The sequence below is a fragment of the Mugil cephalus genome, chromosome 1 (assembly GCF_022458985.1).
Source record: "Mugil cephalus isolate CIBA_MC_2020 chromosome 1, CIBA_Mcephalus_1.1, whole genome shotgun sequence".
Taxonomy (NCBI): domain Eukaryota; kingdom Metazoa; phylum Chordata; class Actinopteri; order Mugiliformes; family Mugilidae; genus Mugil; species Mugil cephalus.
The window spans coordinates 43,409,084-43,435,022 of NC_061770.1; the positions used below are offsets into that span (position 1 = coordinate 43,409,084).

At 43.0% G+C, this 25,939-nt stretch overlaps 1 protein-coding gene across 2 annotated transcripts in view; it reads right to left on the reverse strand.

Annotated features, from left to right (window-relative positions):
* The window catches only part of LOC125020625 (glucosidase 2 subunit beta-like), a 135,466-nt gene extending 109,898 nt beyond the window's left edge, over positions 1–25,568 (reverse strand). For both annotated transcript variants that reach the window (XM_047606079.1, XM_047606083.1), the window contains exons 1-8: positions 25,377–25,568; positions 24,990–25,106; positions 22,900–22,995; positions 19,634–19,691; positions 18,655–18,772; positions 13,123–13,252; positions 6,506–6,572; positions 2,017–2,095 (exon numbers count right to left, since the gene is read on the reverse strand). In XM_047606079.1, the coding sequence (XP_047462035.1) occupies positions 2,017–2,095; positions 6,506–6,572; positions 13,123–13,252; positions 18,655–18,772; positions 19,634–19,691; positions 22,900–22,995; positions 24,990–25,106; positions 25,377–25,458 (747 nt within the window). In that variant the 5' untranslated portion in view covers positions 25,459–25,568. The remainder of the gene's footprint in view (positions 1–2,016; positions 2,096–6,505; positions 6,573–13,122; positions 13,253–18,654; positions 18,773–19,633; positions 19,692–22,899; positions 22,996–24,989; positions 25,107–25,376) is intronic.
* Between the last annotated feature and the right edge of the window lie 371 nt (positions 25,569–25,939).

A 25,939-nucleotide genomic window follows, 5' to 3' on the forward strand; every position in this document is an offset into this window, starting at 1 on the left:
AATTGAATAAGCATGTATATAAATATACAGGAGACTCTTTCCCTCAGCGTGACTGGAGAAAATCGAACAAGGTCTTCAGATATTACGAGTGAGCACTGATGATGAGGAAACCTTTTATTTGCATTCTTTTCTACGAGAGAGAACGTTCAAGTTTTCTCTCAGATACTTTGTAATTTATTTTATCAACTTGAAAGGATTACTGGAATGGAAGGAAAATGCCTTTCTGAGACAGAAAAGGAGGCAATAACAAAGAATTAATAGACGGTTAAAGAGCAAAATCATTCATCTCAACCACCTCGGCGCACTGAATTAACTCCTTATCTGATCCAACTGTTGCTGCGTCTGGACCCTGATTAAGGCGCTAGCACAGGGCCGCTTGTCACTTCTAATGTAAATTGCCTGTTAACTACTGTCAGCGGCACCCCGTTTAATTTGCCGGCTTGATCACCGTTTGTTGTGGTTGCAGTTAAGTACACATTTTCATACCCATGCATATTCATGCCGATTCACCGTCTTCAGATGCAGCTGAATTCATTAGGAGTGTTTCTCCCCGTTAGCCGGCAGAAATAACAAACGAGCACAGATTTTTTCTTTTTTTTTCTCTTTTTTCTCCCCCATCCGTGAGTCTTTCATGTCGGTTACAGCTCAGGAGCAGCACAGCAGAGCGGCACCCTAATCCATCTCCAGCTAGATATTTCACAGTGGCTGCAATTAGTAAGCCCGATGTCACTCCTAACGGAGTGGAGTGGATTCTTACTCGAACCGTAAATACAGACAAAATGTAATTTGAGGAACACACTGTAAACACATTTTCCAGCGACCGGCTCGCAGACTGAACTCTCGCTGCCCTGCAGCCGGAGAACCCAGCAGACTCGCCCGCGTATGATTGTGCATATCAATTGAAACTTACGGGAGACACGGTGTGGGAAAGGGGAAAAAAAATAAAAATAAATAAAAAAAATTGAGCCGTAGTCATTTTGTTTACAGCCACAGAGATTTTGATACCTGCTGCCTGCTAAGAGGGAGGCTCAACAAGTTTAGAGTGAAACAGGCGGACGCGTCCTCACACGTGGCGGCTCGGCCTGCAGGGAATTTAAATGAACGTGGAAGTGGAGAAAGAACTGGAAGCAGATAGAGAGAGAGTCGACCAACAAAAACACTCAAATGTCTCATATATTTAGAAATTGTTTATTCACATATTTATTATGTTCATACTTAAACCGATCGGATGCAACATTATGACCACGGGCAGGAAAAGTAAATAACATTAAATAAAGTAAACGGCAAAACTTTTACACCTGGCATTCATTCATGTGGATGTTGGTGGTCATAATGTTATGCCTGATTGGTGTATAATGGCGCATGTTGCATCCTGTGTCTTCCACTTGTTTGCATTCATATTGCAGACATTCACCATTGATTCCAGCCTATATCCAAACAGCTTTTTACTCTGAAATCAAGGCTGACACAAGCGTTAGATTAAACATATTGTTTCGAGCACCTCTGGCCAATTTGTACACATTCTGTTGATTTATACCCGAGTGAAAATAAGAACACAAAGGCGAGCGTTAATGCATTTTTTATGAATCCAACAACAACTTAACTGACCGGGAAGGCACGTAACGAATCATCGGAACCGACGCCCGCTCAGAGCTTATGAATTCTCGGACTCGAACCACGTGGCCGCCCTTAACAACCGAGGGCTCCTCTAAGCAACTGGGAAACTAATTGACGCCTACAAAGCAAGAAAAGCTATAAAAAGACATCAAAGGCCTTCCAGCTCGCGGTCGCCACTGGCTGAACTGTCATTAAGAGACGGTGGTTAAGGGGAAAGCGTGGAAGCCGAGACACAATGCGGAAGACCTTTTAGATAAAACGATGTATCCGTCGGGCAGAGAGGTAAAAAAAAAATACAACCCCCTGACAACAAACAACCAGCAGAAAGGTTAGGCTCAATCAGGGATACAGTCTCACCTGTGGAACCGGAGCGTGAACGATGAATAAAGATCCACTCACCAGAGCTTCATCGTCAGAGAGAAGCCTCTCCTCATCGTGGATGAGCGCCACGTTGGCTTTGACTTCGTCCACCGTTACACTGCGGGGGGTCACAACATTTAGTGCATTAGTCTTATTCCTGGTTAAATATTACTGAGCATGTCAAGGTCATAAACACTAGGTTGACACGAGGCGAAGCTGTAAAAAAGCTCCACTTTTGGGTGAGGAGCGACTCCTTTGAGTCCTTTTAGCCTCTCTCGCCCTCGAGTGGAAGCCCACACAAAGTAGCGCGCGGCGGCACAATCAGAATCGCACACGCCACCTATTATCCAACATCACTTAGTTCTTTTCTCCGGCCGTTCTTCCCCCGCCGGCGTCTCCCCTTCCAGAGGTTACATCTAAACTAGCTCTGCTGAGCTGAGATAATGACTGCGTGGCCGGGATCAATCTCAGGAGTCCATCAAAAGCGGAAGTGCAGGCAAACATACAAAGCGAATGGCTTGTTCCACTGCAGAGGATCAATGCCGGGGGTAAGTGCTGGAGAAAAACAATGGCTCTCGACCATTGTGAGGCAGAACAGAGGCTGTGGGGAACGGAGCTGAGATTCTGGCGTGAAGAAAACAGTCTTTGGCCCCAATCACTGAGGCCATTTGTACTCGTATATGGACCGCCGCGTGATAAGATCGGGCGCACATATAGCGGCTTTTCGCTGAGAAAGGGCCGTAATAAATATTAGGGAACTCGCACGTACGCGCGCCGATAAATCCCGACAGAGGGGAGGGGATAAAAAAGCACAACCTGTTCGCGGGCCTTTGGGAGGCTCCATCATGGTTCATTTCCTGGAGCAGTTGGTAGACTCTATTTATAGGCCGGCATACTGGTACCAGTTAATCCTGCACTGGGCTGCCAACTGCCTGCCAGCTGGCACAGTGGGCTGCACTTGTGTGTGGCGCTCGGGAAGCTTCTGGGAGGAAATAATAACGAGGAAGACCAGACTCTACCTTAATGACCGATGCGAGCGAGAGCATTTTCCTCATAGCGCAAACTGAGAGAGAGAAGAGAAAAAAAAAATCTTAACTACGTGCTCGAGATGTGACCAAAACATCCGAGCCGCGGTGTAAATAAAGGTTTCTTTCTCCGTATACCCAGTGGTCTGAACCAGCTGTGCGATTTGCAGCAATATTTACGCAGAGAGAACGCACGTGTTAAAATACAATTATGGCGATAATCAGCAGCACCTCAGCGTCTGACGTCGCTAGCGTTAGAAAGTGGCTTTAAATGTTTTGGTTAAGTAAAAAAATAATGAAAAACAAGGTTGTGGTTTTTTTCCATGAAGCAATTAATGGTGAGTAAATGAACACAAAAATGAGATTACTTTGCAGTATAGATGAGAGGACAATTATCTGCGAATCTGCATTACAGATAATTAGCAATTCCAATGAAGTGGATTAAGAATGGGGTAACGTTTTGCTAAGTGTCATTAGGGACAAAGCCAAGAGCGTTTTTTTTTTTTTTTTCCTTCCCCTGTACAAGATAAAGAGTGCGCAGCGTGCATGCTAATCCGGGTCAAAGTCAGCAAATTGCCCGGCGAAGTGCGAGCATCAGGTATCCCGGTGACTTTCGACTTTGCATTCATCCCAACGGCGACTAAATCAAGCTCGACACTCGGGCGCCTTGAAGGGAAAAAAACGGCGATGTAGCGCAGGCACACAAAGCCTTCGCCCGTCCGCCTTTATTCAAACGGGCATCAATACGCGCCCCGCGCGGAGACGGCCCCGGCATCGCCGAACGCCGCCGACTGACAGGCCGAGACAACGGCGCCGGGTGTGGGAAACCAGCGGCACTTGCAGATATTTCAGCTTAGTAATGTGTTTGTTTAGACGCAGGCCCGCGGAGAGACGCCGCTCTGGGCCGAGTGGATGGATGGAGGCAGAGGTGGGGAGTGAAGGGGGGTTCGGGCGGAGGGGCAGAAGGGCTGAATAATGGTACACGTTCAAGCGCAGGAATGTATAAGTGGGCATATAGAGCTCCCGGAGAAAACGCTGCACAAGCACTTCGTCCTGGATGCAGCCATATGTTTTATAGCTCTTTCACTTGACTTTGCTCAGCCCTGCTTCCTCTCTCCGCTAGAATATGCCCAGTTAGCTTAAGCAGCATCGATTTTTATTTTTTTTATTTATTTTTTCCTTCTTCTTGGGGGAAAGTGAGGACCAGTGAGGTTGGAGGAAACTGTAGAGAAAAAAAGAACGAAGCCGGTGGGCAAATTTACACATCATGCTCAAAAGCAACATGGAGGCCACTCTCTTTAAAGCTAACTGATGTTAAACTCTAATCATAGCAGAAATTTAGTCTCAGTGGCTGAGGGAGAGGGGGGGGGGGCTGGTGGAGCGACAAGTGCGCCTGCTGAGACTCGAGGATTCAACAAAGCAAAGAGGGCGATGAATTACTTTTTTGAAGTTCACTGGAGGATGAATAGTCGTAGGAAGGAGCCGCGCGCGTTGGGCTCAGACTGATGAGACTTCGCCGCGTACGACGTCGAAGTGGAATTAATGAGGGTTCGCGTTGACCTGAATTGGGTGATCATGAAACATCCATTTATCATTTAGCGAGGCCGTAAAAGTCAAAATAAATGTTGACTCTTCAGTTCGGTGTTATGGATCTTCTCGTTTTCTGTTGTTTTTGTTTCACTCTGCTGCATTAGCAGAGTTTCTAGCGAATGCTCGGACAATTACAAATGAGTGAAGATGAATTGGTGGAGTTTGTAGGCTATCTGCCCGAAGGAGTCGGTTCTATCGGCTTTATCCGGAGATGGACAGAAGAGAAACAGCAATGCAGGTATTGTGAAGAACAAAACAGCTACTGTAAGAGAAACGGTTCCAGTGAGTTCACTGTCAGTAAAATAACTTTAAATGCCAAACGGTTACCACGGTGACATGATTCTGTTGCTCTGATTGGTTGTAGCTCTTTACTGGTTCAAATCAAGCGACAACCTGCAGGTCTGGACGATGAAGTCCATGCACAAGTGCAAAGAACTGCAGTTCATCGAGTGGCCACTTGAGGCTCCAAAAAGGAGAAAATCCCCATAGAGCCAGTAAAAAGCCCAGTATTACTAAACAAGTTTACATGTTTTGGTCTCAATAGTTAATTTCACTATTCAAGAAACCTGCATGGAGGGTGATTTTTTTCACAATTTTTTTTATTCATTTATTTTTTATTAAGGTTTAAAATTCTGCGTAATTAAGAGTGTGTTCCCACTTTGAGTGACAGGTGGTAGCCTGAGCTAACAGGTAGCAGAGAGCTGGGTGGGCGGGTTCTCAACCTCCGACACGACCCCCGTGTCCATATTTGGAATATCCACGTGTGGGCGGAGTAAAGCTCATCCAACATGACGACAGCAGGCTCCGCCCACTTCATTTTCGAGGTTCAGAACCCAACGGGTGACGTCACGATGGGTTTGTCCACAGTATAAACAGTCAATGGTTGAAATATGCCCCATGATTTAATCTAAATGGCGGGTTACAACTGATAGTCCTTAAAGGGACAGTTCATCCCTAAATCAAATGTAATGTGATGCTTATTGTGTATGTTTCTGATGTTCTGATGAGATCAGCTGTAGAAAGTTGTGTCATCTCTCAAACATAAAGGAGCTGGATGGCACTGAACTGGTACTCAAAAGGTATATGTTTTTCAGAAACTCAACAGCGATGCCTCTTTTCAGAAACCCTGTTCCGGTTACTCGACAAAATCCATAGACCTTGGTGTGAACAGTTCGGACATTGAAACCATTTTATGTCAATATAACTACACCTGTCAACACTATCACTGCAATATTACATTCAAGAGAAGGCAGAAACCTCTAAAAGTCGACGACTAAAAACCACACAGACGGACAAATACCACAAATACCCCCGAGGGGGGAACATATATTTGATTTTAAGGTGAACGGTCCCTTGAAGTTTTTTAGCCACCAGGAAACTCCTGGTGCATTAATCAGTGCCGTTAAAAGAAAGCTCGATAAGAACAATGTTCAAGGGCAGTGGATCATTTGCAGGAAGAAAAAAAAAAAAACTCAGATATTTGCGAAATATGAAGGAGGGTTTGAAATTCGGTAACCTTGATCCTCTTTTCACACTCCACAGTGTTAGTGTCCACCGTGGTACATTTTTAAAATGGTGCAGGGGGGAAGAAGAAAAGCCCAAACTGAGAGAAAATACACTTTAAGAAATTCTTCAGTATTGGATTTCACAGCAATACAAATAACGTGACAAAGGATTTTTGCACGGATTGATTCGGTGTATAAACATTAACAGTGGCTGATGAGAAAACTGAATGAGAGGATTGTGTAAAAACCTACACAAAGTAAAAGTCAGTCTATCGATAACATAACTCTTGTTTTATTAAGATTTTAAGTACGTCGCCTCACATGAATACGAGTGTAGAATAATTAAAATGGATCAGCCTAGGGTGGACTATGAAACTGCCAACGATACGTAATGAACACGTTATTTACCTGCCATCTTTATTGCTGTCCAGTAACTGGAAAACGCCGGCGACCGTGATGTTTTGACGTCTGAGACCTGTAAAGAAAAAATCAAATCTGGGTTACTGCGAAATTATCTGATTCCTTAAACGGAAAGCACTCCTGTTACTCAAGCACCATGAGTCATAATAACAAACTGGTAATATATTTCTTTTTTATTAATAATAACTACGTAGGATTTGATCTTTAATCATCAATCACTGCTATAAACACTGATCCAATGAAAACTGAGGGGCACGGATGGAGAAAGGGACCGAGCCGGATTTTAAAATATGAGGGAGAGGGTGGGGTGGGGTGGGGGGGTGGAGGAGGGCAATCAGGCAATGAGTCAGTCACGCTGTGCGAGAACATTTGGTTTCCCTGTAGGAAAAAAAAAAAAAAAAAAAGCATGTCAGAGTCCAGAATGCAATCAGAAGGCTTTGTGCTGTAACGGCTGGTATGACAGTGATTTCCCTCTTCTCCATTCATACTCGCAGGCAGATGAAAAGGAGACGCTAAAGCTGCCTCAGCCCCCTTCCCAGAGAACATGTGACCCCGACCGATTCATTTTGTGAATCGCATTCATTGGAGTGGGAGGCAGAGGAAGTTCTCTTGTGCTCGGCTCCGAGCATCTCCCGTGTCATCAGCAGAAAGGAGAATGTAAAGGGGCAAACTGATTGGCCTCCAAGTCTGGGGAAAAGCACTTTACATAATGCTAATTGCACATCCGCCGCAATTACCTTGCCGTGCTAATTACAGAAAAGCTAATTGTGAAATTAGCTTTTATTTTTGTTCTCGGCGTACAGTAAAAAAACGGCTGCGTCGAGCGTGAGCCGCAGAAAAAAAAAACGCCTTTTCACGAATCCAGCTTCGCCTAAATGAACCTTAAATCCATATTTATACAGCTGTGTGTGCGTTTTTTTTTTTTTTTTTTAAGAGCGGAAGTTTTGAAAGATGGAAGATCGTCCGCCGCTTCCCGACACAACTGGAAGAGGCAAACGCGTGCGGATAAGCCGGACCCCTCGCCCCCTCCCCCGCGTCCGCTGTTGACTCCGCCGAACCACAGGGGTGAAAAAGAAAAACAAGACCTGCTAATATTCTCCCGCGATACACACACACACACACACACACAACATCTGTCATATTAGCGGCCCGTTCTCTCGTTTGAACGGCACTCTATTCCCAACCTTAATGCTTGACATTCTCGACTCATCCTCCGGTCGCTCCGTCTCGCGAAAAAACGAGCGCACGGAGGAGGAAGAGAAATGGTCTCATCCCACCCTCCGCTGCAGAGCTGTGGCTATGAAAAACAACCGTAAGGAGGATGGATGGAGACGAGGGGAGAGACGGAGGCAGAGAGGGGGGAAAGATGGAGTGCGTGCGAGGAGGAGAGGGGGTTGGTGGTGTAGTAAAAGGTAAGAGGAAGAGTGGAGGGGGGGGGGGTGACGGAGAGTAGGCGAGCAGGAAAAAAAAAAAAAGAAAAAAGATTAGGTTCAAGACGTTGGCTCTTTAGGCCGATGGCACATATAGGGGGCTATGTTTACTAATGGACACCATCAGTCATCCACCCATGTTGCCCTGGCGATATCGCAGCGCACTCGTAAAATAAAAGAGGCACAAAGAGAAGAGATGAAAATGGAACATATCAGCGGGAGGCTGCAGATCTATGCCGAGCCTACGGACCATGTTATCCATACAGAGCTCCCTCTCTCATTGTAGGCTCTGCTCTCACTCCAAGGCTAAGAAAACAGTTTTTTTTTTTTTCTTTTAAACTCTATAAGCAATATTTCCAGAAAGGAAATTACCGCCTTCTGTGGGATAAAGAAAAAAAAAAGGCTTTCAAGTGGAAATAGATGGAGGCTGCAGGTGTAAGAAAGTTCTGCCTTAGTGGGAACGCGGCACAGATAGAATCGGAAAAATAAGCATTCGAACATAAATGGTGCGTTTAATGGCAGCGGTGTGCGGCGGGAGAATGATTTAGACTTCACAAAACAATAGGTGATTACAGGTGTGGAGACAACTCCTTTCTCGCTTTTTTCCCGTGGATGTGGACGGAGCCGTCTTGTAAGTTTGGAGCCAGAGTCTGATCAGTCCCAGAGTGGAGCCGCGGTATCGATGACTCAACCACATAGGTTTATACACTGGACTGAGCTCTACTTGCATTGGGTTCACCTTTGAGGAGCGGTTGGGCGTCCATCTTTAAACTGCCTATGGGTTTCACAAATAAGACAAATCTCTGTTCTACAAGGAAGCTCCAATATCCATGACAGGAGAATTGACAAAATGATATGAGTAGGGATGGGCATCGATAGGATTTTATTGATGCCGATGCCAGTATCGATTCATTTCCCTTATCAATTGCTCCTGTGAATTTCTGGTTTAGAAAAAGTAGGCGTTCTTGGTTTTGTGTAAACAACAGAAAGTCTATTGAGTTTCTAAACAGGAGATAAGAGCTTGTGTAAGTAAACCAATAGGCAGCTGGTCACTGGATCCTCTCTAGCGCTGCTCTGCTGAGACTTCGCTGCAGCTGCACTTGTTAACTGGAGATAAACACTCTCGGCATTTAATGCAGTGTGTCATCGACAAATGCTTCATCGTGCCGCTGGTGTTGCTGCCCTTGCTTGAAATTACGGTGCTGCGTAAGTTGCGCGTTGCGCTGTTACAGTTCCTTCTGGGGAAGTGAAGCTGCGCTTTAAACCCTGTTCAGTCTCTCCGTCACGCGAGCATCACATGCTTCGACGTAAAGATCCCACACAAAAAGAATCATAAAGCATGAAGGATAATGATGTCGATGAACCGAACCAGTTGGATCGATGCCCATCCCTAGGTACCAGTAATAATGTTCATTCAATGTTCAGTGTTCAGAGTTATTATTTTAGATTACCGTGAAAAAGACAATGGTCCCTGCCTCCTCCGTAAAGAAAGGCATATACCAAAGCACACTAAATGTTTGACCATACATCAGCTACACTGAAGTCCTCTGAGGCAATCTGGAAGATAAATATACCATCTTTGGCGCTTACTACATGTTTCTAATATCCGTGCACGGCAGCTGTGAATCAGGCAGCGGGGCGGCTTGTTCACCAATCGCAAGGTTGGCAGGTCAATCCCCGGCCTATTCCACTCACCGATTTGTCCCTGGGCTGAACCTGAAGTTGCTTCCTGAGGACAGGCGAGCACTTGGCATGGCCTCTTGAACCCATTCACGGTTGAATGAGAAATAACGATGGCATGTTGAGACTGTTAAAATCTGACCCACATCGCAAGGACTTATCTAGAAGTTTCTGTCGTTCAGGAAAAACTGGAAAGTTGCTGGTGAATGTGAAAACATCAAATGCCAATGAGCGTGTAGCCATGTAGCCAAAAACGAGACAAGAATGATGGATAAAACTGGATGCCTAATGATGTATTTGGCATTAGTGGATTTAAAGGCGGTAAAGGACGCCTCCGAGGGATTTGTTGCACCATTATATACAGTATATGGACAATGCATGTGGTGTCTGCACATGAGTAGAAGGGAGATGTGTTGCAACACTGTCCGTTAGCGAAATCAGGTCAACCGGCGGCTTACGGACGAACTTCAGGAAATCCCTTCAAACTGCCAGTGAACTCGGAGACTGCGCAGCTTAGTATATTGAGATGTATCATTAAGGAAGGAAGCAGACGTAAGGTACAGTAAGCCTCGGCATGACGGGGTTAATATCAAACAAACATCATTAAAGAAGCAGGAGACCTCCACGTGAACCCGAAGCTTAGCAGTGATGGCATTGAAGAAGAATCCGTCCGAAACAGACACGCATGATCAGAGTCACTTCCTATTAGCTGGGAAGTATTTGTTTTCCATTTCCCTTTGTTGAATACTGGAAAGAAATGTATATCAGGTCAAGCTCACTGTGTATTTGTACTATGAAGTTGAGTGCTCATCTGATAAATGTATAGTATGTGAAGGGCTGAAACGGGTGACTGACTGAATTGTAAATCTAATATCTAATAATAGCCCCATTTATTTCTTTATATCTCTATTTTTCACTGTGCAATACATTCTGCAAGAAACTCATTTTCTTTAGGGTACAAATAACCTGGCCCTCTAAAGCGTTTCAATAACTGCGCATGAAGCCCTGGAGACACTTTTGAGCGACAGCCGCAGTAAAGGGAGAGACTGCTAAGTTCTACTTTGCAGGCTCAGCTGCTTGTTCTTCTGGCTTTTCTTCCCCATTTTGACACAGCCCATTGGCAGGTCACGAAGGGAAAGACGAGACATCCATGAGAGAAACCGCGTCTTTGTTTTGACGTTCCTATATTTAATTGATGTAACTCAAAATTGGCCGTCAAGGGTGCGTTCTGATTTAAGGGTCTTTGAAGGCAGGGCTTCATTCGGGGTAATGTGCTTTGTTTCCAGTGTGTGTTTTACCAGACCTCAGTTGAACTCGAAGGTAAGTTAAGGCTTCTCATAAGTTCTTAAGAGAGTCTTCGAGCCAACGGTCAGCCTTCAGCCAGGGTCAGGCCGTCCATGAACGTCAGTGACCCTTAGCTGATCAGCTTAGTGAACCAGTGCACAAAAAGAGAAATGAAGGCGATGTTCAAAGGGCACGAAGAAGCCTCTTCTAGTTTTACTTCTTCAACTTGTCTGAACCTTCCAATACACGAATATTTTCACAGCAGCAATAATATGACTCAACGTGCACAGGTTCGTAGGCCTCAAGAAAATGAAAGAGCCAAAATGTCCGGTACCTTCCCCAAAAAAAACCCAGTCCGCTTTGACTGGTCAACGTCACTGACTTGAGGAGGGACCACACGTGTTCGATAGCATTTCATTGGACGGAAAAAGCAGGACACGCCTTCGAGTGCAGAACGACTCGTCCACGTTTCTCAGTCGAATCTGATTTCATGAGGACTTGTTGGTTATCTGCATATTCAAAATTACGGCAAAAGTGGTAAATTATTTCGGAGGCTAAAGATGACACGGAGGAAAGTGTGGCCATTTACTTGAAGGTATTCTGCGTGTTTGGAAAAGTTCTGCGGAGATCCGACATGTTTTCGCAAGGCGAGAATCAAAGAGAGAATTAAACATGATGAAAAGATGCAAGCTGATTTGAATATGGCCTAAATGCCTGAAAGATAAATGGAAATCTCATGTTAAAATTGGACTGACGATAACAACATAATTTAGTAGTAGAAGCGATGCCAAGCTTTAACTCTTTTAGTTGGAAAATATGGTGAAATTCCTGTTTAAGCTGCTTCTCTGAAACAAGGTTAAAAACTAGCTTAGGGCCACGAACTAGGCGAATCTTATAAAAACTCAACCAAATATAAAAGGAGACAGATTGGGAAAACGCTTTACTTTTTGCATTTTAACTGCAGGAATTAAATCAAAATGCGCATCTAGGAAAGACAGTATCAGCTCGCCATCCTAAATCACAACAGTAATGCCGATAGGGAAGCTATAAAATACTTGCTTAAGTATACTGCCGGCAGATTAATGCTTATTCACTAAGAGTATTCTTCAACATGTAATGTCATGGGCTGCAGGGAGGAAAAAAAAAAAAAAAGCATTGATAAGTGGCCACTCAAACTTCCTCTCGACTTCCAAGCAGCCAAACACGTACACGCCATCATTAGGACTGCATAATAAAAGCCTGGATGGATAGCCAACATGGACGAGACATGCCAACGCGACCACGTAAATGAAAATTGATGGCCGTTACCCCCCCGAAGATGAGCAGTAATGGAAGTAAAGGATGACAGGCTCAGACACGTGGGGGGGGGGGGGGCGACTAGCAAAGGTCAGCTCGCGCAGTGGGAAGCATGATGGATGCATGCTCGGAGGAGCCACCAGCGTCAAGTGACATTTATTGCAATCAAAACTTTTACTTGAGGGCCGGTTTGACACGAGACGGACAATCAATTTCCAACACTTCACGGGAACTCAGAAGCCTCAGAAAAACCTGACAACGAGAAACGATTTTAATAGCAACGGAATTTGATTGTTCTTGAACGTGTTCTTTGGCAAACAACAGTTTTAGTGTTACAACGCTAACCCTTTGAGCTAATTTAACCTGGACAATCTGACGATCCAGCCTCACCAACCCACACTTAATGATTCTAAATCCTTGGTGCTAAAAACCGACAGAGCCCATTTACTGTCCAGCCTGCCAACTTTCCGTACATTCACGTACGCAAGTCTGAACGCCACTGAAATGCCGAGCCAGCTTGTGCTTGGAGCGATAAGGGAATTTTCCTTTAAGTCATAAGCAACTTCTCTCTGAAGGTTTGAGGATCGTAAAAGGAGAGCCGAGGGAGTGCAATATGCTGTTGCTCAGCAATCCTCTCCTAGTCCATTTATTCCAACGCCGCCGGCATCTGTGTTTAACCCTTCCAGTTCTTTCTGACGTACCACCATTTGTCATCGTGACCGTCTGACCCGAGGTTCTAAGGCCAATTTACTTTTGTTCAGTGCAAGTCTGAGCTGAAATGAAATGGAAGCTGCCCTGTAGCCGTAACAATGTCCTAACTATATCTGCAAACCGAAGCAATTCTGTGAAACGAGTAAATGGCTTCAAATGGACTCAAAGCACATCACGGTAGGTTTGAAATGGTACGACCCTTACCGCTGTCCCCTGCTTCCAGCGCCTTTAATGTTTGCTCTTTGAGTCGGTCAGCCTCGTGTTTCCTCCTCCTGTGTTCCTCTAATTTGATCTGTAGATCTTCTGCTGCCTGCTGAAGCTCTCTGAGCTGGGCCTGAATGGAGACAATAACGGGACAAACGACATCAGAGATGACAATAACACGGCAAACGTCTTAGTTAGAGTTAATTAAACTCTTGATATTCTAGTTTACAGTCGGTGCCACAGTGAAACCATCGGCACTTCCCTCATTGATGGCACAAATTAAAACAGGAAACACAATTAAATTGTATTTGGATTACGTTACAACATCCGTCAACAGACCAAAGGCAAAAAAAAAAATCTTTGAACCTTCCAGGTAACATGCTCTAACTGAATAAAACATATAGTACATTTGGTGTGCATTTAAGTGTACCAGGGTCAATAAAGTTGGGTACTAGTCAGTTAAGGTAAAGCAGCATTTTAAAAGTGAGCAGTAGGTTTTGCACAGTGGGTTGAGGTTGGCTGCCTCGGCAGTGACAGCTTTTAATCAGAAGTTTTGACAATGGAGACCATTTTTGGCATGTCAGTTGTAGGCTACCACAAATACAAGCTTGGTTCTGTTTATTGGTTGTGTGGTGTATCCATTTGATACGGACTAAAAGAGCTCATCCATTGGATCGGATTGGAATAACACTTTGTACAGTTGTTTATTCATGTTGCCAGACACTGGCAATCGTTTGACCTTTCCTCTAACACCATGATGTGGTCAATATTTGTTTTCAGTCTTTTGGAAAACTGGATTATAATTGGGTCCAGTATTCTGTGTTCACTTCAGAGTCAAATAAATGTGACAGTGTCATTGGTCTTCTGAATTTTCATCTATGATCTCCATCACATTACGTGGACTCTCTCCCGGCTACAGTTCTTAGCCATTGTTAGCGAGACATGGGCTGGTAGCTCCCATATAACACGTGAAAAACTTAAGTGACACTGTAACAGCATTTAAACAATTGTATGTGGAAAATACTGTCTGTACGACCAATTTAATGCAACAACAACTAATCAGAAGTTCTAATAAACTGAGTATTACAGGAGCTTTTCACTATTGTTTGCACACGGGGCGGCCATCTTGGTAACTCAACTTGGACGTAGTGAGGGTTCTACGAATTTAAGACTAGAAAATCCAACTTCAAGTTCGAATACGTTCGAGTCGAAAATTCCAACTTCTGAGTACAAATGGAACGCACCATTTATTCCCAAGCAAGATAATGAAATCTATGCTATGCTAAAATGAAATCTAACTCTATGCTAGGGTGCCATGCTAGCAAAGTACGCTAAGTTCATGAACATGGTGAACACATATACCTGTTTAACAGGAGTATATTAGTATTTTCATTGCAAGTGTGTAGCATACCAATGTTAACATTTCAGCTAAAAGCACAGTGATTAAGTACAAAGGAATGTGACATAATATTCTACAGCCAATCTTGCAAGGAATGCAACACAAACATTATAATATAAAGAATGAAAAGCATGTATATAAAGTAGATATTTTAGGATGGAGTTTTGGGGCTGTGCTCCTCTTTTTCCGCATCAATGTATCTACCTCCCAACCAGAACCAGAGTATTTACAAAAACTTGTAAGACAGCAGCCGGGCCCGCACAATGAGCTATTTAAATCACTTGCATCAGGAGGTGTTGCTGTCACACCAAAAATGACAGCTTTTGACAACCAAGCGTAACCTATCATCACTCTCTGTAATGGACCAATTAATATGAAAGAGCAGCAGCTTCTTGTTTGCGTACGTATGTGTGCGAGTGTGTGTGTGTGTGTGTGTGTGTCAATTCTGGCTTCCAATCCCTCCTCGGAGACTCTCATAATGCAGTGATGGATTCTGCATGGTTCAGCCAGGGATGACTAGCTTTCTGGGACATGCTGCTTGCTTAGCCACCGTCAGGCTGCAGCAGTGATTTATGGGCTCCATTACGAGTGTACACGAACACATTTACTTGTGAAGAACTTCCATAACGTGTTAAGAAGTTCCTCTGGTGTTGAAATTAAGTATACATTACTATTAAATTTGATGTGTTTAGTCACAGATTAATCTGAAATGTAGTTCAATCGGGATGTGTGCAGATGATTCCTGTGGGATAGTTCCTGCCTTGGAAAGTTGTGCCTCAGTTTAGACGGTTATAGAAACACGAAGTAAAAGCTATTTTTAGCAACCGCTGTGCTCCATTTCCTGCTTTAATATGTACTTTTAAGAGTGGCCTAATAAACATAAAGATAATCACAAAACTCCTGAAAGAGGATTTCATCCAACACCAATTTGTATTCAATTAAACTGGCTGCTTTCCTATTTCTGCTGCTTCTGGGGGAATGCAGTGCTGCCACGCTGCCCTCAGCTTTCATTGTGTAAAGGCTTCTAATTTGATTAAAAAGTTTTCCTGGCAAGCAGTTTCTTTAACAGCAGATTTTTCTTTAACCCTTGTACCGCAGGAAGAGTTCACTTTGGAGTCATTGTGCAAGGTTTCCAACACAAGGCACCCCTGAGGTGATCCTGCAATATCAACAGGGACACGCCGACGGAGGAGGATCACAGAGTGCGGCAGGGCTAGGAGGACTGGGTGACACTTCAGCCTCGATCTGCCAATCAGCCGCCACGGGAAAGAACACGGACACAAAAAAAAAAAATGAATAGAAAAGGAGAGCACAGGGTAAAAAAAAAAAAAAAAACCCAGAGACTATCAGCTTGAATAAGTGTGTGTACGTGACAAAAATTGGCCTTCAGTCACATCTGTTGTTATATTTTTAACTGTATCTTATGTTACAAGCAGTACTCGTTTTAAACAAGCCAAGTGTTCTTGAAATATTTTTTTTTTCCTAACCCACGCAGGCCTCAAAAGTGCCAAGAAACACCTTGAAATACCTTGGAAGTGACTTCTCATGTAACCAATGCACAATATAACAGAAGGATTTAATGGCAGCCATGAGAAAGTGAAGGAACTGTACAACGTGGTGCAGCAGCTACACGTCCTTCAGGATCCAAACTGATGTTTTTATTTCTAACTAAATGTAATGTCAAAGGAAACAACACTTTCCCTAATAAATAAAGCGGTGCTGACCCCGACAACTGGTCCAATGTGCACGTCCTCGTTCATGTCTCCCAAATGCCGCAAAAACAGGAAATACATTTTCCTTCCTACGCACCATCTACTCAGACGCCCTCTCTGTTTTCTGACGAGCAGCTGCTCAACATTTATTAACTTCAACTCCATCCATGCCGACACACGCGCACAAAAGGAATGGGCTTCGCGTAGATCCCTTGCAGGAGTGCAAACCCAACCATTTGCTGTGCTGCCTCAGACTAACGTTAATGAAGCATGGTCACATGTTGTAAAGTTGGTGCTTGACAATGAAACGATGATGTTCACTGGTAACATAACACAGTATGGTGCTAAAATGGGAGGACCCTCAGCTGGAAATGGCCTGAACGGATCAACTGGTCTCAAAGTGAGATAAATGGTGGGAGGGAATCTGCTGCTTTTATATGACAGATAGAAAGCAGTGAACATCTCACTCTGACAAGGCAATAAGTACCTACACAGCAGGCCAGGTTGGAAACTAGAAGCACAACAGACGCCTGTAGCAGCAGGTGACGCGTAGGATCAAAACAGTATCATAGAGCACAAGCTGCTCACTAAGAATAGCGATCCTCCGAAAGGAACACGAATTAACCTCGACGTCCACACACATCAACTGCGTCAGCCGCCCAGTAACTCCGCAGTTGCACTGCACAAGTCGGCACGGTGAGAAGTTAAATGAATGTGTTGATGGTAACTAAAATAAAATCTACACAGACAATTGCTACAAACTAGGAGCACACTGAGCATTTTTACCATCATTTTAGGAGCATGCTAATGTGTTTAATGACTGGATTGAGGAACGATGTCAGCAGAATGAATGACTTTGGTAACACAGGGACGTATATTAGAGAGTCTTGCCAACTACTGAATGAACCATCTGAGCGATGCCGCTATGCTGATTGGTTCTCAACTGGTCACATGTTTCATGGGCGCCATGTTGGATACATTCAACCAATGTTCACCCATAGAGAAGTGGCAATAACAGAGAGTAAAGTTGGATTAAAAGTTAAAATATACCACAGTGCTTAGTCTACGGCCGCAACAAAGGATCAGGAAAACACGGCTGAAACTCCACTGTTTGCCCAGTGAACAAAAAACGGAGAAAGTCATGGGAGCAGAAGGTTAAAAGGAAGAACTGGATGTCAACAAGTTTCTCCCTATTATGTGAGGTAAATGTCAACGTCTCTCTTTGACGTTTGTTAAGATTTTATACAGGAGAAATGAAGTCACACCATCAATAATGTGCAGCTTGATCTCAAAAACGCCCAACACCACTTTACAAATGAATGAAGTTTGAAGTTAACCAAGCCTTGTGTTAGCCTTATGCTAGCTAGTTGTCTAGACTAAAGACTTAGAAAAATAGCAGCTATTATCATCTGTGAAACCCATGTGTGCATGTAATTTATGTCTATACAGGTAGACAAATTTAATTTACACGTAACTTTGCCACAGTTCCTACTAAGTTATTGTGGCTAGCATGCTAATGTTATAATGATAATACTACATAACAGTAAGACTAGTTTCATTTTCACTATTTCTGAGTAATTTCAAACTTCAAAACTCTCGGTGATGGATGAACACGGGGACTGAGGAGAAGGTAAACACAGCTCCATGACTGATGAGGCGACTGGACTACAAAGCATTTTACAGACTCATTTAAGATATTTAAAGTAAGTAGACGCTGGGATATTTAAGTGAGGGCCTTTTACATATTGACAGACATTGGCGATAACATTTATAGGCCCATAATGGTGAAAATAAACGATTTATTTCAACGCAGCACATTCGCCCCATAGGGTTACACTGTAGAGTCTTCCCTCCAATGTATCTAACATGGCGCCCATGATTTCATGATTGGCCAGACGCTCTCTAATATACAGGTGTGTGGTAACTTATCTTCCAGCGCCACCATGAGGTTGACGTTAATAATATTCACCTTGTATAATATGTTGGCATACAGTGAATAGGTCAAAAGCAGAGCCTACGGTGGAAAAATGGTTACAAATGTAACCTGGGTTCAATGAATCCACAGTCTCTTGTGGTCAGGAAACTGAATCTATGAAACATCAAAGAAAAGTTTCTGGTGGTCCAGATTAAAAAAAAAGAAAGAAACACAGGAAATATCATTGGATGCATGTTTTAAATGGTTCTCAATTCACCAATCAACACTATTAAGTTTAATTAGGAGCAATGATTGGCAGTAGTGTGTTTCCAGAAATGTAAATGCATCACTTGGTTATTCTAGTATTATTTTCTGTAGTTCTAACTCAGAGTTGGAACAGCAAAAACAAAAGTAATTGGTGCTTTCCGAGGGAAGTCCTTAATAACCGTATTCTCTCACAACTACATGCTTTATGAGCACAGCAACTTCAGGAAAATGTAGTGTACCTGTTTCTCCCTCCAGAGCAGCACTCCCTCCTCAATCAGCTGCTGTTTGAGTCGCAAACCCTCGTCCAAGGCCCTCATCTGGCCCTCCACGTACGCCCTCTCTCTCTGTCCCAGATTCCTGGAAGAAAGGCAAAGGAGAAGAAGCACAGTGCAATCATTACCGAGAAAACATCCGGCACCCCTGCAACAGACACAGAGATGGCGCAATCCAATTTTTAAGGGCCCCGCGATGCAGCAGGAATCCAAATGGGAAAAGAGAAGAGTAAATAAGATGGGGGCTGATGCTCTACAGCAAATTGTTTCTGAAGTCTGGCAAACACAATATGAGTGTGGACCTTGTGAAAACCTGATGAGATACACTCGATACGCTTGTATGTGGGTTTTGGTGCGTATGGCAGCGGATGAAATAATAGAGGACTGTCAACAAAAGAAGTGGGCTAGGGTATTTCTTTGCAGTAGGGCGCTGAGACAGTGTTAAATATATTCTGGCAGTGGGAATGAATTTTTATAAATATGTGTGTTTACCCACCATCTACCATCTAATGTATGTAATTTATCTCCTACATAAACAGAATTACCTGCATGGAAAACAAATATGGATGGAAAGAACAATTTAAAGTGAAGAAAAAAATAGGTTGGGCTAGATTTTGTGTATAAAATTATGAGCTCCTTAAACCAGTGTTGTGATCACTGTACAGTACATTACACGAGAGTGTTTTTACACACAGTGACATCATGCCCCCTGGTGGCACAATGATTGAGTCACCATAGTAGAGTAGTAGCAAGTGAAAACCATACAAGTTAATAAATAATAAACACTGTAAGTTACAGAAATCTAGAAAACAATCATGTTTAATCTAATAATATGGAACTTATGGAAATGGAGATTTTTGTTCAAATATCTGGGCCCGTTGAGGTTCTTTTAAACTCGAAATGTGTTACTTCATGAGTATCGACTCTCAGTTTTCATTCAACTGACCAGCAAGTGTTCTGGCAGTGAGCGTGGCTGTTGTATTCATCTGACGCGTCGCAGCAATCTGGGGAGAGACACAGGAGAAACCATTCCAACGCACTCATGAGAAAACAGAACAGCACACAGCATTATCAAGCCACAACATGTCTTCACTGTGAATCCAGCGATCAATATATAATTTGGAAACAGAGATGCACACAGAAATAACCTACAGCTATCACCGATTTGTGAAGAGGTCCTTTCTGACAACGTGTGGATGAAATTGTTTTGTGGGGGAAAAAAAATAAAATAAAATTGCAGGTTAAAAAAAAAAAAGTTATATTGGAAGATTCTTACAGTCCTATCTAGCTCCTAGTTTAGGTTAGTTTAGCTTAACATCAAGATTGGAAACTTAAAAAAAAAAAAAAAACATTTTAAAAATTAACATGTTGCTGTATTTTTTTAAATTTTTTTTTCATGTCGGTTTAATAATTGTAAATGTTCCAGTACTGTGTTAAGCAAAGCTAACTAGCTATCATTTACCAGTCAGGTATAATAATGTAAAGACCCCTGGTCTAACTTGAATAAATGCATCGTCTTTAAAGCACCTGTATCATTCAGGCCCTTGTCAAACATGAAACACACGATGTTGAATAAGTTCATAAGTCACATAAAGCTCTTTAATTTTCAATATATAGTACTGCGCAAAGGTTTTAGGCAGGGATTCTGTAGGATGGTAGACGCAGTGGTCGGCCAAGGAAACTTGGTGCAGCAGATGAAAAACACATCAAGTTTATTTCCCTTTGAAATCGTCCAGCAGAGCCATCAGCTCAGAACTGGTAGAAACCAGTGGGACCCAGGTTCACCCATCTACTGTCTGGAGAAGTCTGGCCAGAAGTGGTCTTCATGGAAGAGTTGCAGCCAAAAATCCATCACACTGACAAGGAAACAAGGCCAAGAGACTCAACTAAAGATCTGGGATCAACTGAGATCAACTAAAGAACTGGGGTCAGAAAAATGGCAGCAGGTTCTCCAGACTGCTGAGTCACAATTTGAAACATTTGTTTGTAGTAGAAGGCAGGTTGGTCACTGAAGGACTGGAAAAAAGTGCAGTAATGAGTGTCTGCAGACAACAGTGAAGCATGGTGGAGGCTCCTTGAAAGTTTGGGGCTGCATTTCTGCAAATGGAGTTGGGGATTTGGTCAGTATCAATGGTGGTCCTCAATACCATCAGGGAGGCGTATGATTAGCAACAAATTTATTTTGCAGAATGAGAAAGACCCCAAACATGCTGCCAAGGTCATTAAGAACCATCTTCAGCCTAAAGAAGAACAAGCAGTCCTGGAAGTGATGGCATGACACTGACCCTAAGCCTAACCCTGATCTCAACATCATCAAGTGTGTCTGGGATTACATGAAGAGACAGAAGGATTTGAGGAAACCTACATCCACAGAAGATCTGTGGTTATTTGGAAAAACCTACCGGCCAAGTTCCTTCAAAAACTGTGTGCAAGTGCCCAGAAGAATTGATGCTGTCTTGACAGCGAAATCTCTCTTCTGTTCGTTCAGTGCATTTTGTTAATATAATGAATATAAACTATTAACACCTGCCTAAAACTGTTGCACAGTACTGCATCAGTAATTCGGGCCAAAGTAAATAGGAAGAGTCTACGTCATGGGCTTCATGGGTTGCCTACGCCGTTGTGAGCCTTTACACTTGAGCTGAGCTGGTATGTTGACTTGTGTGGAATTGAAGCTGGAGTCCAGTCACTGCGAGTAAATCCATTCACAGTTGGTCATTCATATCAGGTTTCGGCGATGCTACATGTACGGAGCTAACCCACAGACCCAGATAATTTGTCAGAACCTTAAACGTGTTTGTGCAATTACTCTCTTTGCCAGTAGGAGGAGACAAACCATAAAAACTAAAGCTTTAATCTGTATTAAAGAGATATGATAATTATCATATGGCAACATAAGAACTGTACGGTACTATATTTGTATGTTTGTATATTTGTATTTTCAATTAGACACGCCTTCCAGTATTGATCATTAGCACACAGTATCACATGTACCTGGCTCAGATTAATTGGGCTGCACTTTTAAGACACGGGTATACGCTTTATCACAGGTGTTCATTCTTCCTCAAAGATGAGGATGTGATCTTTATGTCTGCTCGACATCTCTGTCTCTGGTTCAGAGAGGGGTCTCTTGAGATCAGCCACTTATATCGTCAGCTGAGTAGTGTTTAGTAAGTGCTCAGATCTGGCGTTTGCTCTGATGTGTCACCCAAGAAAGTGGGCACAGTGTGAAATTTCTCAATTATCCAGAACCCTGTCGGTGACCAGTGGAAGGAGAGCATTACACCGTAAAAAAAAAAAAGGGGGAAGGTAAGATCTCTCAACAAGCAGTCACAGCGGAAAAGGATAAGAAGGATGTGATGATGTGCTGGCAATTAAGTGGCTCCATTTAAGGCAGGGAAGGTAAGGGAAGACAAGCGGGAGTCGAATAAATGAGAGAGAAAAGGATGAGGAGGGAGACTTTGAGAAATATTCCCCTACTGCTCTTTCATCCCTCATTCCTTCATTTTTATTTTTTTTTTTGTACTCGGCGATGGCTGCATGCTGTCTAACGCTGCTGCTCCCGAAAGCGCTGGTGACAGAGCGGAGATGTCGACAACAGAATGCATTGAATTTCCCCAAAGTGGAGAGCTAGCGGAGAACAAAAGTGAATGAGAAAGGAGCCTGAAAAAGTATGTGATTAGGCGAAGCGTGTGGCATATTCTACGAGGAAGAATGGAGAATAACCTTCGAGGAGGAAGGACAGGATGTTTTTCAAGGAAAGCTGAGCAAGGGAAGTGTGTATGTATGTGTTAGATGGCCATGTGTTGTTTGCTGTGTCTACATCATCTGTTTGTTTGTACTGCAAAAAGGAGTGACAGTGTGTACATCAATATGGCAGCTTCTCGACATAAAGTAAAATACGAATTCCTGTCCAAGTCTGCAAAATACACAAAGGGGGTTAAAGCAAACAGTGCAACTTTTCAAACAAGAACTTAAGGTTTTGATAAAAAAAAATAAATTAATAAAAAACACATCCTAAGAAAAACATATTCCGAGCAAACATAAGACAGCAAATATCAATTTTCAGAGCAGAATACATCAGCAGTCAAAACATTTTCCTTGTTGTTCACATTGTTAATCCGCCGCCTCGCTTCAAAAGGGTCTGTAAAGTTTAAGTCACCTCTCGGGAGAGTATTATTATCCGACAAATGTAACACGACGCGGCCTTACCACAGATGCCGTCATTGACTCGTGAAGATGGGATGTAGTGTGGGCGGAATCCCAGATTGGTGCAGTAGAATCGGCCACGGGGACAAGCAGAGGTGCCTACGTGGGGCCGGGAGAAGAGGTCAGCGCTGCATAATAAATAAACTTTCACAAACCAACTAATCTATTTATGGAGCACGACGCTTTTCATACTTCAGACGTTTTCTTAGTCAGTTGTGGACAAAATTGGCAAGTTTGGCAATACAATTAGAAAATATATATAATACATGGAAATATGTGTCTGTGGAGATTCTCAGCCATCTCTGGGCCATAGTACGTTAAAAAAAACAAAGATAATTGGACTTGTTTGACTTTTATAGAAGACATTTTATGAGTGGTGAAACATTTACATAACAATATGGTTTCCAGGAGTCAAAACATGAGTGTGTCATAAACTAATTTGTAATAACTAATGTTTGAAAAGACATCAAAACTTGGATACACTGCCATCTTTTGTTAGTGCTTCACTAGACAGATTGCATGGAGTCACTCACTCATGTGAGGATGGAGTCACTGAGTCATTTCCATGACCGACCTCTTGATTGGACCACATAATGATGTTTTTTTTTTCTCTCTCTACATTTCTTACATTCCACAGTAGGAATAACTACTACTATTATTCAACTTCAGCAGCTAGGAAGGCATCTGATTCCCTGACAGACAGCTGACCACCAATGTCAATTCATTTACCAAGAACACATATAAACAACAACCAAACTGCTGTACAGAGCAGTCAAGGCATGTAGCAATAAATCAAACATATAAACACAGTCAACATGTTGAAGCCAGATCTTTCAGTGACTTACACGCAAACACTAAAAGTGTTTAAAACCAATCCTACAATCAAACATAAAGAGAGACAGTGAACAGAGGCCAGTGCGGAGGAAAATGTCTTTTTGTTTGTGTTGCTAAAAGACTGCAGCGTTCTGCACAAGCTGTAGGTGGGCGAGAGAGGCCTTGCTAGCACCAGCATAGAGGCTGTTACAACAAGATGAGATAAGGTAAAAACACGTATGAACGTTCAAAGTTTTTATAAGCCAAAAAAGACTCAATTGTAGATAAAAGCCTTGGCTGTTTAATTTAAATGTCCAGGGTCCATTATCACACACATGTGAGGGCAAGGAACTCGGTTACATATGAGGAGCATCGCAGGAGCCACTAGGTCCACACATTACACTGAACACAGAAATTTCAAGAAATTTAAGGTCAAATGGAAACAGATGTCAGTGCAACACAACACACCGATCAGGCATAACATTATGACCACCTTCCTAATACTGTTGAGGTCTCCCTTGTGCCTCCAAAACAATTGTGACTCATCAGTGTTATTGGTGGGGGGCATGATGTGTGCTATGGATCATCCCAGAGATATTTACACTGCAAAAAGTATCGGTTTTATATATATATATATCAGTTTTGGGTCTAGTGAATTTAGGCTTTCTGCTGTTTTTCATGTTTTTTTTTTTTGTTTGTTTGTTTTTTTAGTTGTTCCTAAAGTGTTTTTGTGTGTGTCTGTGTCAGGCTGCATCCTGCTGGGGATGTCTGCCACCATCAACGAGTGTCATTGCTACAGGGCGGTGGTGCCTGGTCTGGTCTATGAGGGTGGTACATGTCTACACTGACATTGCATTATCACAGGATGGTCAGGGTTATTTACTTCTCCTGTCGGTAGTTTTAATGTTATGGCTGATCAGTGTAAACTCAATACTACTAGAAAACTCACATCCTCCAACATAAAAACAGTCGAGTCAACAACTGTCAGCTATTTTAAAATAAAAACAGCAAACCTCCAAGAAGATAAAAGTGAATGCAGGGCTATTGTATGAGAAAGTATTTGTTTTTACTAGTGTTCCTAATGAATTGGCAAGTGAGGGTGATGATGGTCTCACTTCCAACTGTTCAAAAGTAATGATAATTAAACAGACACAGTAAGTGTTTACGTATTTCTTCCCACACACACAGAAACTATGTGTGCATTAATTATTAACAGTGTCCAAGTCACTGTGTCCACACACAGTTCGCCAACATCGGTAAACAGAAGACTGACATTTTACCTGGTTCATCGGAGCCATCTTCACAGTCGCAGTAATCGTCATTCACCTGCTCGAAGGGGATCATCTTCGACCCATCGATGCAGAGGAAGGACTTCCTCTCCCTGTAGAACCTTTTATCTATTAAAGAATAATAATAATAAAAAAAATCATGTTGTTGACCCTGAACTGAGGCAGCATACAGCTAAACAAACTAGTCAGGCTGGGGTTATTGTTACCACTCAGGACAAACTATAAACGACGTGACAGCTTTACGAGAACACGTAACATGTTGTGTATGATGGAGCTAATGAGGTGTTAAAGCCGCAGACCGTTAACCGGTGCAGGGTTATCAACAATTACAGTGACGGCGCCTTAGCTTTAATGCTAAAGGGCCAACAGTGAACTTACAGGACGAAGATATTCCTCTTATTTTCCGCGAGTCCACAAGACCACACCAAAAGACGGCTACGGTAATGATGTGGAGACGCATGTCAGTGGCCGGAATTGTAAACTCCTCGCCTCCTGCCTCGGGAAATCCCGCTCAAGGGTGTTTTCAAATTCACTATACGCTTTCAGCATTTAAACCGGCCACGGTCCGACTTCCTGAAACACGTGGCCCCGTGACGCTTCCGCGGCACTCTATTGGTTGTCGTTCTGTGTTCACGTGACTCACACAACCAATCGCGAGGGAGAAAGGCCGCTCATCATAAACCGCGAACACGTTTGTGGATGTTTTTATTTTGACCCTAGTGGCATCTTTAAGAAGGGGAATACGAGCATTTTGAGAGAATGTGATTGTTTTCAGGATAGTTTTAATGTGTTTACATTTAAGTTCGTACAAGAAGTTCATATTAACAAGTGCTGTACCGAGATAGTGAGGCAACCTGTCGGTGTTTTCAAGGGAAAATAACGAAATAGAGTCATTTAATGCAACATTCACGGTTAACTATTACATGCTGATGTTCCAGCTT